Below are 13021 nucleotides of genomic sequence, written 5' to 3'. Positions count from 1 at the left end.
TGTATTCAACTTCATTCCCCTTCATTCCCCTAATATCATTTGTTTTCAAGAAGTTACTCTGATGATTTATGACCTTTTTCGTGGGTCTAATTGGTGGAAAGGGTACCGGTGCTCTATCTCGGACGACACGGTGAGTTTGAGAGTTTACTTTTGTATGCAGGTATGTTTTGATTGCCATAATTTTGTGAAGCTTTTATGCAAATGTGTATACTTACTATATTGTTTTGCGTTAAGCAAATTGCTGTGAAATCCTTAACGATCGAAACATATTGCATTGATGGAGGCCAAGATGAAAAACTCTCGATTTCTTGAGTAAGGTTAGTTGGTTGCTTATATTGTGATGGTATGATTATAGTTCACTAACCTTGGCCCTAAGCACCTTGTATGGATGGTTGTAGGTATCATTAGCTTCTCTATTGACGGGTCATTCTCATTTCTATCTTCTTTCAATTGTTTCTTTAAAAACAATATTTCTAAACTTATTTTTTCTGCAATTCATTTATTGTTTAGAATTTAGAAGGGATTGAGGAAGCAGCAAGCAATCGCCCCAAAAGGTATTTGGATTTGGATTTTAGCTTTTACTGATTTTGAATCACTTTCGCTCTCACTAAATATGAGTTAAGTTAACTTTAGTTTCATTGGATGTAATTATGAACTCGATGATGTCTCTCATTTCCAATTCTTAATTTATAATTAATTATTTCCGAAGGTTTCATTTGACATACTTTCTATATATAATTAATTGCAGTGACATAAGAAACTTTGAATAGCATATTTGATGTCTGGGGGTAGGATTAGGTGGTGATAATATTTTGCTCTCTTTTAAATATGGACAATATATGAAGGATGAGAAGAAAAGAAACGTAACCAGATTGTGTTTTATCCTCGTCCTTTATCGTATTGACTTTCACAAGTAGTAAACCCATATGTGTGTTTTTTCCGATGAAGATAAATATTCGAGAATTTTCCTATTTGTTTCCGACGAGGAGGGCTTTAAAATTTTTATTTTGTTTTTCAATATTGTAGAAGAGAGAAAAATTGAAAATATAGTAATAAAATAGTAGTAAAAGAAATGGGAAAAGGAAAGGGGAAGTAGGAATAGTACTCATTACTTGTTTACTTCTCTTTCAATATATTCCTATCTTTGCCCTTACTTTTTGCATTGTCTGCTTTTCTATTCAATATATTGCATTGTCCACTTTCCTCTTTCTCTGCCTTTTATCTGTCTTATTTTTATGTGTTGAAACTGCTTTGATCTTTCTTTTTATTTTATATTAGATGGAGAAAGCATTTCTCAAACACCCCAAGGTGTTTTTAAGGTGAACTAGCTTCTTCCATGTCTTTATTAATTCTTGGTTTTGTTGATTTCATTTATAATTATTGGTGTTTTTCGAGATCTGGGTTAAATTAGTGATGGTTTTTTTTTCTCTTTAGATCTTGCATTAATTTGAAATTTGATTTGGTATTTTGGCGGCTTGAATTTTCAATTCAAAATATCTGTTTTCTTAATGTAAATTTTGTGATACTTGCACTTGGATCTGCAATTGTTTTTCCTCCCTGCTAAATTAAGATCCATCTGTTACAAATCTGTTTTGCATTGTTCATCAAATAACATGCACAAATAATATTATTTGTATATATTTTGAGGAAAATTATAATATTATTATATATAATCAATGCAAAATTTTTAAGGCACCTTATTAAGTACTGAAATTTATAGGCACGAAACTAAGAATGATTAAAGCTTCGCAAACTTTTTGTTGTCAACATGGCGACTTTAGCTTCTCAAAGATCAATAATTCTGAAGCTGTTAACCTTAATCTCCTCAAAATCACATTCCTTAGCAAGCTTCATAACTAGCTTAACGACACACTAATCTCTTAAAAGCAAAGAATTTAATTGAAGTTCATATTTTTGCAAGTTAAATTTAGTAGAGTCTGTCGTCATTCATTGTGTGGTTATTTGTGTTTTTTACCTTTGTATGTTGTTTTGCTTTTTCCTTTTGTGGTGCTTTGTGCACAAAGACTGTCAGACAAACACTTGGGCTACATATCCCCACGAGTTTGAAGACTTTGCTACTGGTCTGTTTAAAATTCTGTGGAAGGCAAAATTCTCTTATAAATTATGAAATTGTTCTAAAAGAAAAGAAAGAAGCTTAAAATGTGAAAAAAAATAACTCATCAAACTGTTCTTTTTTGAACATTAAATACCTCTGCTAGTAATTTTGGGTACTGCTTCTTTGCTTGCAATCATACCTTGTTTATTTCTATTCCAATTAGATTACATTAATATGAGCATGCTTTATCTGTTGACACCTTTCATAAACTAGTTTCTGCGCAAATCACGTATCCTTTTCATAAACTAGTTTTAGTTCAATGTAGTATGGTACTTAATTTGTTTTCCATAATTCCTTGAAAAGATTTTATATTACAAAATAAGATAATTTTCTATCTTTAAGTTTTGTTCCTCATGAAGTTTGAACATAGATTTGTTGACCAGAATGTTGTGTTTCATGTTTTCACTTAGAAATACCCTTTGTAACTTTTTTAAACATTTACCTGATTTTGGCCAACTGAAATCTTATTACTTCTTATCTACATGTTTTTTATTCAATTATTGGATATTCATTCGATTTCGTGTTAAAATGTGGAAGGTGTTACTGGATTATGGATTGGCATTCTGTAACTATTTTCCTTGACAAACTTAGAAATAAAGCAATCACATTCACTATTTTTCAAGCCACTTGCATCTTACTCCTCTATGTTGAATCAAATTGAGGAATTGCTAAGTGCTAGAGACTATAAAGTCGCCATGCACTATCGAAAATCTAAGAAGCTTGGCAATGAAGGGACTTCATTATTTTCAAACTTTTGAGGATTCACTTGCTTTCTCTTGCTTTTTGCTTCTTTGATTCAAGAATAGGTGCGTTACTATAAAAGTCCCTGCTTTGTTTCTCTTGCCATACCTATTTATCTATCGGGTTTTTAACCATGATTTTAAACTTTTAACTAATTTTAAAAAATTGTTGATTAGATAAATTAGATTATCGATCATTGAATCTATATGTTGTTGGGTGCCTTGAAAAAAAAACTTGAAATAGGTTTACTTAGTACTAGTTAAATCGGGTTTGATTTTAGATAAATCTAATTATTATCTTTAAGCATGATATGTTCTAATACTTTGATTTAAGCTATTGATGTATGTATTCGACTATGGAATATCATGTTCAAATATTCTACAAAGAAGCTAATTAGGAGACTCGCAATTGTTGATGGTAATTGGAATTTAAGAATATAGGCTTAAGGGTTTAATTGGAATTTAAGCATGATATGTTCTAATATTTTAAATTTATATTGATGAATACTTTCCACCTATATTAACTTAAATGAGTAGATATATCAAGAGTGTACATTTTTTATTCCACAAACAATCTTAAAAGTTGAGATATTATTTTTTTAGATGTATTTGTTTATAATTTACTATAACATTATAAGACACCTAATTTACTATAACATTATAAAACAATCTTAAAAAGTTGAACTGATTTACTTATCTTTGCCATGTTCACTATGGTTTGAACAGATTAAGTTACTTTTATTTTCATGCAGAGCCTGTAGGAACCAAATTTGCAGTTCAAATTCGAAGCCATGCTCTAAAGTTTTTCTCTAAGGCTCATTGCTTTGAGTTCATTACAAGATTTCCTTGATTAAGTAAATGTATTATATCTTTTACTACCAAGATTTACTTGATTAAGAAAATGCATTGTATAATTTATTACCTTGCATATGTATTATTTATTTTAATATTGATTCTAAATTTTTATTTTTAATTAAGTATTCTAACTTTTGGATTTTAATTGTATTATTAATTTATTATTTTAAATTCTAAATTTAAATTAATTAATTTTTATATTTATATTTAGTTTTAAAGTTAAAATTTTTGTAGAAAATTTAATTTAAATAATAATTTTTATTTATCCTTAAAACATAATGTAATATTTATCATAGAAATAAATATTATTTCAAAAAATTTATTTTTTTAAAAGATATGTTTTTAGCAGCGTTTGTGTGAAAAGCGCCGCTAAAGGCCAATTCTATAGCGGCGTTTGTACGAAAAAGCATCGTTAAAAGTCATGACCTATAACGGTGTTTGTGGGAGAAGCGCCACTAAAGGTAATGGTCTTTAGCGGCGTTTGTGATAAAAGCGCCGCTAAAGGTAATGGTCTATAGCGGCGTTTGTGATAAAAGCGCCGCTAAAGGTAATGGTCTATAGCGGCGTTTGTGGGAAAGCGCCGCTAAAGGTCATGGTCTATAGCGGCGTTTATTTCTAAAAATGCCGCAAAAGTTAGCGACGTGTGCAATAGCGGTGTTTTTTGCAGCGCTTGTAAAAGCGCCGCAAATACTTTTAGCGGCGCTTTAAAGGCCTAAAAAAAGCGCCGCTAAAAACCTGTTTTGGTGTAGTGTAAGGGAAATAAGAACACATAAGAATAATAAAAAAGCATAAAGAAATAAATAAATAAACAATTGAATACTAAGAACAAAGAACAATAGTATTAGAAACAGTGAATAAGGAATTCAAAATAATAAACTAAAGATGAATCATAATAATAGCTATATTAATAAACCAAAATAGTAGCATGAAGAATAATAAATCGATGATTAAAAAATGAATTAAAATTAATAATAAGGTTAGGAAATAAGTATAACTAGAAAAATAAAATAAAATAACTAAGAACAAAAAATAATAGATAATAAACAATAAATAAAATAAAATAACTAACACTACACCAAAACAGGCTTTTAGCGGCGTTTTTAGTGGCGTTTGGATAAAAAACGCCGCTAACAATCGATCATTAGCGGCGCATAACGGAAAACGTCGCTGAAAATAAGCATTAGCGGCGTTTTTGAGAAAGCGCCGCAAAAAACCTAAGCCCAACGACGTCGTTTCCCGAGCTTTCGGGGATTTAGAGGCATTTCTAAGAAAGCGCAGCTAATGCTCAGGGCTTGCAAAAAAACCTAATCCCAACGACACCGTTTTCTAAGCTTTCGGGGATTTAGCGGCGTTTTTAAGAAAGCGCCGCTAATGCTCAGGGCTTTGGCGGCGTTTTGGGGAAAGCGCCGCAAAAAAACCTAAGACCAACGATGTCGTTTTCTGAGCTTTCTTGGATTTAGCGGCGTTTTTAAGAAAGCGCCGCTAATGCTCAGGGATTTAGCGGCGTTAACCTAAGCCCAACGACGCCGTTTTCTGAGCTTTCGGGGATTTAGCGGCGTTTTTGGAAAAGCGCTGCAAAAAAACCTAAGCCCAACGACGTCGTTTTTTTAGCTTTCGAGGATTTAGCGGCGTTTTTGGAGAAGCGCCGCTAAAAATATTTTATCTTAATTGGTTTATTCATATTAAATAAAATTCAATTTATTTCTAATTGAATATTTAAAATCTTCAGAAAAAAATTATGACACGTAGAAATAATTTGAAATAAAACACATGGAAAAATTAAAATATTATTATTTAAAATAATTGGAAAAGAGATAATAATAAATTTGTTTAGGGTTTTTGGTTTAGGGTATATGATTTATTTAAGATTTAAGGCCGGTTTAGGAGTTCATATTTTAAGGTTTAGGGAGTATGAGTTTAGGGATTATGGATTAGGGATTGGGATTTAAGGTTTAGGGATTAGAGGGTTAGGGGTTTAGGGATTAAAAGTTAGGGATTTAGGGGTCGAGTTAAGGTTTTGGGTTTAGATTAATTATTTTTAATTTATATTTTAAATATGTTCTTATATAATTGTAAAAGAGATAATAATAAATTTGTTTAGGGTTTTTAGTTTAGGGTATATGATTAATTTAAGATTTAAAGTCGGTTTAGGAGTTCATATTTTAATGTTTAGGGAGTATGGATTTAGGGATTATGAATTAGGGATTATGGTTTAAGGGTTGGGATTTAAGGTTTAGGGGTTAGGGGTTTAGGGGTTAGATGTTAGGGGTTAAGAGTTAGGAATTTAAGGTTTAAGGATTCAGGGGTCGAGTTAAGGTTTTGAGTTTAGATTAATTATTTTTTTAATTTATATTTTAAATATGTTCTTATATAATTGTAAAATAGATAATAATAAATCAAATATATTGAAATTATGAGTATAGTTTAAATTATTTAAGAGATATATAATAGATAGATTTTATATGTATTGAATGGTTAATTTAGAGGGTTTAAGGTTAAGATTTACTTGAGATTTGTTAAATGATAAAATTTTATACAATTAATTAATGCTTTTATATTTAAAAAATGTAATCTAAACCATTTGAAATATTTAAATTAGTTTAAATAGAATTAATAAATAAGTTAAAAAAGTAATAGATTGATATGGATATTTATGTATAATTATTTATTTTGGAGAGGACCAAATTATAAGAAAAAATACAAAAAAAGAAATAAAATTATATGGATAGGTAATTATTTAATTTAGATAATTCTAACTTAATGATTAATTACAACCATTTTATCATTTGTTTTCTTATTAAAATATGCAATATTTATTTTGAGAGTACTTTTTATTTTATTTTATAAAAATCAATTTATAAAAAATAAAATAAAAAATTTTTAGCATAGCAAAATGGTGTCATTTTGTTCAAAATGAAACGCCGCAAAAAAAATTAATTTATAAAAAATAAAATAAAAAATTTTTAGCATAGCAAAACGGCGTCGTTTTGTTCAAAATGAAAAAATTTTGCAAAAACGCCACTAAAGGTAAGCAATAGCGGCGTTTTCTATAAAAACGCCGCAAAAAATAAATTAATTTATAAAAAACAAAATAAAAAATTTTTAGAATAGCAAAATTGCGTCGTTTTGTTCAAAATGAAAAAAAATTTGCGGCGTTTTTCACAAAAATACCACTAAAAATAAGCAATAACAGCGTTTTTATAAAAAACACCACAAATATAATTTCACTTTAAAAAATTAACGCCATTTTATAAAACTCCCCCCTGTGAAATCCCCAACTTTCCCCCCCCCCCCCTAAAACCCCTAATTTCCCACATCCAAGAAAAAAAACCCAAAAGCTTATTCAATCCTTTGGATTTTGTGTTGATTGACTAGGTTTTTACTTTCCCCCCTAAAATCGGTATCCTCAAAACACCTAATTCTTACTGAGCAACCCCTAAAATCAGTTCTTAAATTTCATCACCTCTTTCTTCTTCTTCTTCTTCTTCTTTTTATATCTTTCTTTACTTCTTGTTTATATATAGAGAGCTGAAGCCAGTTCTGGGTGGCTTCTTCACTCTCTTTTCCATGCCCCAAGATCTTTTGTTTTTTTTTGTAAACAAACCAACAAACCCAAACTCACAAGGGTTTTTTTATCTTTTCCTCCAACTTCAAATTTCAACTCCAATTATTGCAGGCGTTCTGTGATGCTTGTTCTTTGGTTTCTGTTCTTTTTAACTCCCTCGGTCTCGCCTTCAAATTCGCGGAGATGGAGTACGTTGCCAAGGTTTATTTGTAGTTCAATTATTGAATTTGGTTTCTGTTTGTTGGATTGAATTTTTTCTTTTTGGTTTCCTATTTCCTTCTGATTCTTGTTTGAAATTGCTAATTCGATGCTTTATATATGGGGAGGTCTTTAGGAGTAATTTAGCTGTTTAATGATTGTCCACTGATGTGTATGAGTAAATTATGCACAGTTGTAGGATCAAGTAGAAAAAATGGCGGCATTCTTCTTGTAGCTTTCTAGGGTGAATTCCCATTAGCGATATTCAGCTTATTTTAACTGTAAGTTGCTCTTTGAAAGCTTTTCATAGTGAGAGTAAAGAGAGGAAGCCAGCTGATCTTGTTATTGCATTGTTTGAACGATCTTAGAATTTTCTATTTGAATCACCATGTGACTGAAACCTGTATTGTGACCAAGGAATGGCATACAAGCACCCTATGTTCTAGGAGTGATGAAACTTTTAGGCATTTTATTATGCTGCTACCTTACTTGATAGACTCAAATCAACTTGAGTGATGATAATTCTCGGCTGATTAGTGTTCTCTGTTCACCATCAATGATTTTTCATATAATGAATACTGTTATGCCGTTGCATCTAAGGTATACTAACAACTCATTACATTGCCTTGTTTTTGACAAGCCAGTGATAACTACAATCTCATATCCAAGATATGCTACTTTAGATGGAGGAAGAGTGTAACAGACCGGAAATAGTTTTGTCTGCTATGAGTAGTTTAATACTTCTGCAGATTACTTCTTATTCTTGGGTAGTTGAAATTTAAGTACCAAGTAAACTGATATCTAGCAACAGATAAATAAATGGGACTTGCATATTTTCTATGTCACATCTATAGACACAAATTTTCCCTCTTGAGGATCTTTCATTTGTCTTTGGATCCTTGGAGATCGATCCAGGGAAAAATCTGATGTATGTATCTCTTGTTCAAAATAAGTTGGAAAAATGTATGGCTTAGATGCTAAGTGTTAGTCTGCTTGTACTACAGTCAAAGTGGGAATTATTGGATGCTCTTTGCAACTGGCCATTACTGCTCTGAAGAAAGGGGCATACCTGCTGAAGTACGGAAGAAGAGGAAAACCAAAATTTTGCCCCTTCCGCCTTTCAAATGTAAGTTTGGCTCAGTTTTTAGTCGCATGCTTGAGCTTTTTAACATGATTCTTTAGAATGTGTAGCTATTCTGGGGCATAATTTTCCTTGTATTCAATCAGCTTCGATTGAAGATTTGAATTTTACACGACTTTTGAGCCAAGAACAATCACATGGAAAAGTATGAATGAATGTGATTATCAACTTTACAAATATACATAGTAAAGTTTAAAGTATGAATCGAGTTGCTATGAGCAGCAAATTTAGGGATAAAACAACGTCACACCAAATTGCTATGAGCAGCAAAGAAAATTTTTTTAATTGCAGAAAACCAACTTCCCTTCTTTCCTATACTGCCAGCATTACCGTGTCATCTAAATGTCATAATCTATTGGTTCTAGCTCTTGATTGTTCTTAAATGTACTGTACTTTGTTTATAGTCAAATGTCTCATGATGGTTGCCTACTTATGTAGGTCCAATCTACATCTGATGGAGCTGATTCCACTCTTTCAAACCCCCTGTGCGAGGAGTCTGCTCAAAATTCTTCAAAATACTCTAACAGACAGAGGTTTGCTTTTATTTTCACTTTGGACATTAACTGTATTGTTAATGATGCTGACAATTCTAGCTGGATTTTCAATTGTCGGCATACATCCACCACCTGCCTTTGGCTCATCGCCTAATCTTGAAACCCTTGCACTTGAAGCAAATAAGTCTAAGGATCAAGATGGAGATAGTTCTTTACTTGACAGTTCACATCTTTCCCGGTATTTATTTATGCCTTAACATGTCCTTAGGTGAGGGCTGATTGTTTATACAAAAATTTTGGTTAAGTTAGTGGTAGTTTGGTTTTTTTGGACTTGATCATCATATACTTTTTGAATATTATGTATTGGATCTTTAAATTATTTAGGAGTGCATTAACTGATAAGGTCCTGTCAAAGTTCAACTTTCTTACCTCAGAGCAATGCTTCACCACCATCTTTAATTGACTTCAGTTTTAGGTGTGTTTTTGCAAGTTTATTCATCATATTTAGTTTTCATCTTCCTGCTTTACCATTCACATACCGATGCTTCTGTCATTTTTGGTGAAGCTTTATAAATACTTTCTATCCATTTCGATGGTGAAATTTACATTCTTTGGTGCTGATGTAGGCCCATGCATGAAGTTACATTTTCAACAGAAGACAAACCAAAACTTCTTAGTCAGGTATATGATAGGGAGCAGTACTCGAAGTACTTGTTCTTCATAAGCTTATTTCTTAAACAAAATAACTTATATTGTGTAGTAATTGATTGTGAGGTAGCTTTATAGGTATCTGAGTCTTTTTATACTAACTATTTATTGCAATTGGTTCCAAATGTTTGGTGAATTCAATTATTAATTTGCACTGCTAGTTTCGTGGTGTCATATGCCTTTTGTGTTAGAATTTGAATTGTTCCCCCTAAACAATTTTCTCTTATGTACAGGTTTGATTGTGGCATGTTTATGTATTCTATATATCAACTTCTATAGCAGAGGCTTAAGTCCTTGTTTTGAGCAGGTAAGTCCATGGAACTATTTTTTATCCTTGTTGTTCAATGTTTTATTTTGATTTTTCTGTGATTAAACTCTAGTACTCAGGGCAGTAGTTGTTCGGATATAAAATCTGTTGTCTATCTGCCTAAATATATGACAAAAGGTAGAAGTACATATTGGAGATACTCTGACATGCACATTCATTCGTTTGAAACACGATATCTAGTTATTTGTCTTTGAACTGAGTTGGATTTTTGCAAGCTTATGTAGGAACACATGCCCTATGCCCTATTTTCGTTTAAGGACCGCCAAGGAAATTCTGAAACTGAAAGTTGATTGATCGGATGTGTATGCCAGCTTTCATCAACTACATTCGAAGGCCTTAATAGGAATTGAAATGGTGCGCAAAGAGATTGCTTCTTCTGATCTGATTTTTCGATATAAATACTGGACAAAGTATGGATATTTTACTGCTGTTAGTAAAATAGGATTCTCTTCTTAGGATCTTAGTTTCTTCACTTGTATTAGACTCAACAATGGCTTGCATTGCATTGGTATTGATTTTACCAAAATTTCGAGTTTTACAATTATCTATTTTTATTAATTATTTACATTTTCTCACTTTTATTAATTTTTATTATTATTTAAGCTTCCTTTATTTGCCTTCTTTTATCATTTTCATAGAAAATTTAATTTAAATAATATTTTTATTTATCCTTAAAAGTATATTTAAAGTTCAAATTAAAAAAAATAAAACATAATATATTTATCATAAAAATAAATATCATTTGATTAAAATGATTTTTTTGCATGATATGTTTTTAGCGGAGTTTTTGCGAGAAGCGTCGCTAAAGGTTTGTTCTATAGCGGCGTTTGTGGGAAACAGTGCCGCTAAAGGTCATGGTTTTAGCGGCGTTTGTGGAAACAGCGCCGCTAAAGGTCATGGTCTTTAGCGGCGTTTGTGTAAAAAGCGCCACTAAAGGTCATGACCTTTAGCAGCGTTTATTTTAAAAAACGCCGCAAAAGTTAGCGACGAGTTCAATAGCGGCATTTTTTACGGCGCTTGTCGAAGCGCCACAAATACTTTTAGCGGCGCTAAAAAGCGTCGGTAAAAGCCTATTTTGGTGTAGTGTAATAAGAATAATAATAGAAAAATAACAAACAAATAAATGATAAATAAAATAGGGGAGGGGTTGTCGACGAGGAGAGGGGCGGTTTGGATGGCCAGAGTTGTAAATGGAAGGTGAACAGCGGCGGGTAGGGTTAGGGATTGACGAAGAAGACAAAGTAAAAAAATAACAAGGGATTAGGGTTTTAAAAGGGTGACACGGTCGTGTAAGGGCCTGTGTTGGGCCACACAGCCGTGTCACACGCTTGTGTGAGGCGTTTTCAGCCCATGTGGATTTTAAAAAAATAGGCCCAGCCTTTACACGGCCTCGGACACTCTCGTGTGTCCAGCTATGGCAAACAAATAAAGTTCACCAGGACGACAAACATGGTGTTGCAATGTGTAAGACCACAGCTCGAGTATGGCAACATGTAACAGCCCGTTTTTCAGTAGTGTCAAAAATAGTAGCTTTGGGGCCACAAATTCGACAAGCGAGTCCATAAATATTATATTTAATATTTATGAGTAATAGGGTGTATTAATAAAATTTAATGTAATGATATTATTATTAAATGGAAGAGCAGTTGATCTCAAGTGGTAAGACCTTAAAGTCAAGTGGTTTTAGAAAATGAGGTATCGGGACCTCATTTTTATAAACTGAGTCGTAAATATTTTATTAAATATTTATGGAATGCTATTAAGGTAGTATTAAAATTTGGTTAAGAAATTTTAATATTTTGATAGTTAATTAATTAAAAATGACTAAATTGAAAAGGATGCAAAAGTTAATCGCTATAAGTTTATTTATACTAAATAGTTATAAAAGTATGAAATAAGACTTTTAAAGTGAAAATATACCCTAATTATTATGATGTACGGTTAGTGGGTGGAAAAATAAGAAATATTATGTATTTAAAATGTTTTAATTAAAAGATTTTATATGTTAAGTTAAAATAATGATAATAAAACAAAAAGCCAACATTTGAAATTTCTTTTATGTCTTCTTCCCCATAACCGAAACCTCCATGGAAGGATAGGGAGCATTCGGTCAAGTGTAGTTCCATTGCATGTGAGTGTTTTTTGTTCCGTTTCTAATAATTTTTATATTTTTGAGATCGTTGCAATTAGGTCCAGCTAGCTCGTACCTTCATTTTTGAAACTGTTAAAGATTTTGAATGTTGTTATTAATGAATCTTTGTGATTTTAGATGTTAAACGATGAATTTGAAGTATTAGTTGTTATTTATAAGTATTTTGTTAAATTATTTTAATGATTTAAAAGTTTAGGGATTAAATTGCTAAAATAATAATTCAAGGACTTGATGTGAAATTGTTACAAATGTGGGTTGTATTGTAAGGTATTAACATTCGGGTGACTTGGGCTTTCACTAAAATTGGTTTATTTGCATGATTAGGACATAGGGACTAAATTAAATAAAAATAAAAAAAAGTTGAGGGTAATTTTAGAAAAATGTCAAAAGGACTAAATTACTTAAAATGAATTGGTTTTACTTTTGAATTAATAAATTGAATGGAATTATCATTTTAGATTGAAAATGAGATGAAAATCAAAGAGAAGAGAGAATTACCAAATAGCCCCTGTAATTAGTCATTGTTGCAATTTAGCCAGGTAAATTCATAGTGTTTTGTTATTTAATGTAATTCACTTCTGATTATTATTGTTGTCCTCTAGTTAGTTGATTTATATATGTGTGAAATTGAGAAAATATTATTAGTAGTGTTTTTTTTTGGAATTGTATTAAAGTTATATGTGAATTAGATGAATTTAAGTATGTTTACAGAAATGAAGAAGTG

The 13021-nt window shown here is 31.3% G+C and overlaps 1 protein-coding gene across 10 annotated transcripts; it reads left to right on the top strand.

Annotated features, from left to right (window-relative positions):
* The first annotated feature begins 7009 nt into the window (after positions 1-7009).
* Positions 7010-10726, top strand: LOC105802228 (uncharacterized). 10 transcript variants are annotated; one of them, XR_008198081.1, is made up of 8 exons: positions 7010-7477; positions 8479-8600; positions 9054-9148; positions 9287-9347; positions 9494-9584; positions 9736-9790; positions 10051-10124; positions 10370-10726. XR_008198081.1 is itself a non-coding variant. In XM_052634024.1 (6 exons), exons 1-5 carry the CDS (start codon positions 7398-7400, stop codon positions 10054-10056), a joined length of 345 nt encoding a protein of 114 aa, XP_052489984.1. In that variant the 5' UTR covers positions 7010-7397; the 3' UTR covers positions 10057-10124; positions 10370-10726. The 10 variants fall into 10 exon arrangements, 1 of the variants encoding a protein (XP_052489984.1); XR_008198080.1 differs by having other exon boundaries at positions 9287-9377; XR_008198082.1 differs by lacking the exon at positions 9287-9347.
* Positions 10727-13021: the final 2295 nt, after the last annotated feature.

The sequence above is a fragment of the Gossypium raimondii genome, chromosome 7 (genome assembly GCF_025698545.1).
Source record: "Gossypium raimondii isolate GPD5lz chromosome 7, ASM2569854v1, whole genome shotgun sequence".
In the NCBI taxonomy this organism is placed as follows: domain Eukaryota; kingdom Viridiplantae; phylum Streptophyta; class Magnoliopsida; order Malvales; family Malvaceae; genus Gossypium; species Gossypium raimondii.
Note: the sequence above shows the minus strand (reverse complement) of the source record. Positions and strands in the feature narration are given on the sequence as shown.

What these genes read in the sequence shown, in the direction of transcription:
- LOC105802228 (XM_052634024.1), top strand. Translation starts at nt 7,398, where the DNA reads ATGCTTGTTCTTTGGTTTCTGTTCTTTTTAACTCCCTCGGTCTCGCCT. An exon ending in TTCAAATTCGCGGAGATGGA is followed by an intron (nt 7,465 to 8,478) that starts GTACGTTGCCAA and finishes CTTGTACTACAG; the next exon opens with TCAAAGTGGGAATTATTGGA. An exon ending in AAATACTCTAACAGACAGAG is followed by an intron (nt 9,149 to 9,735) that starts GTTTGCTTTTAT and finishes GTGCTGATGTAG; the next exon opens with GCCCATGCATGAAGTTACAT.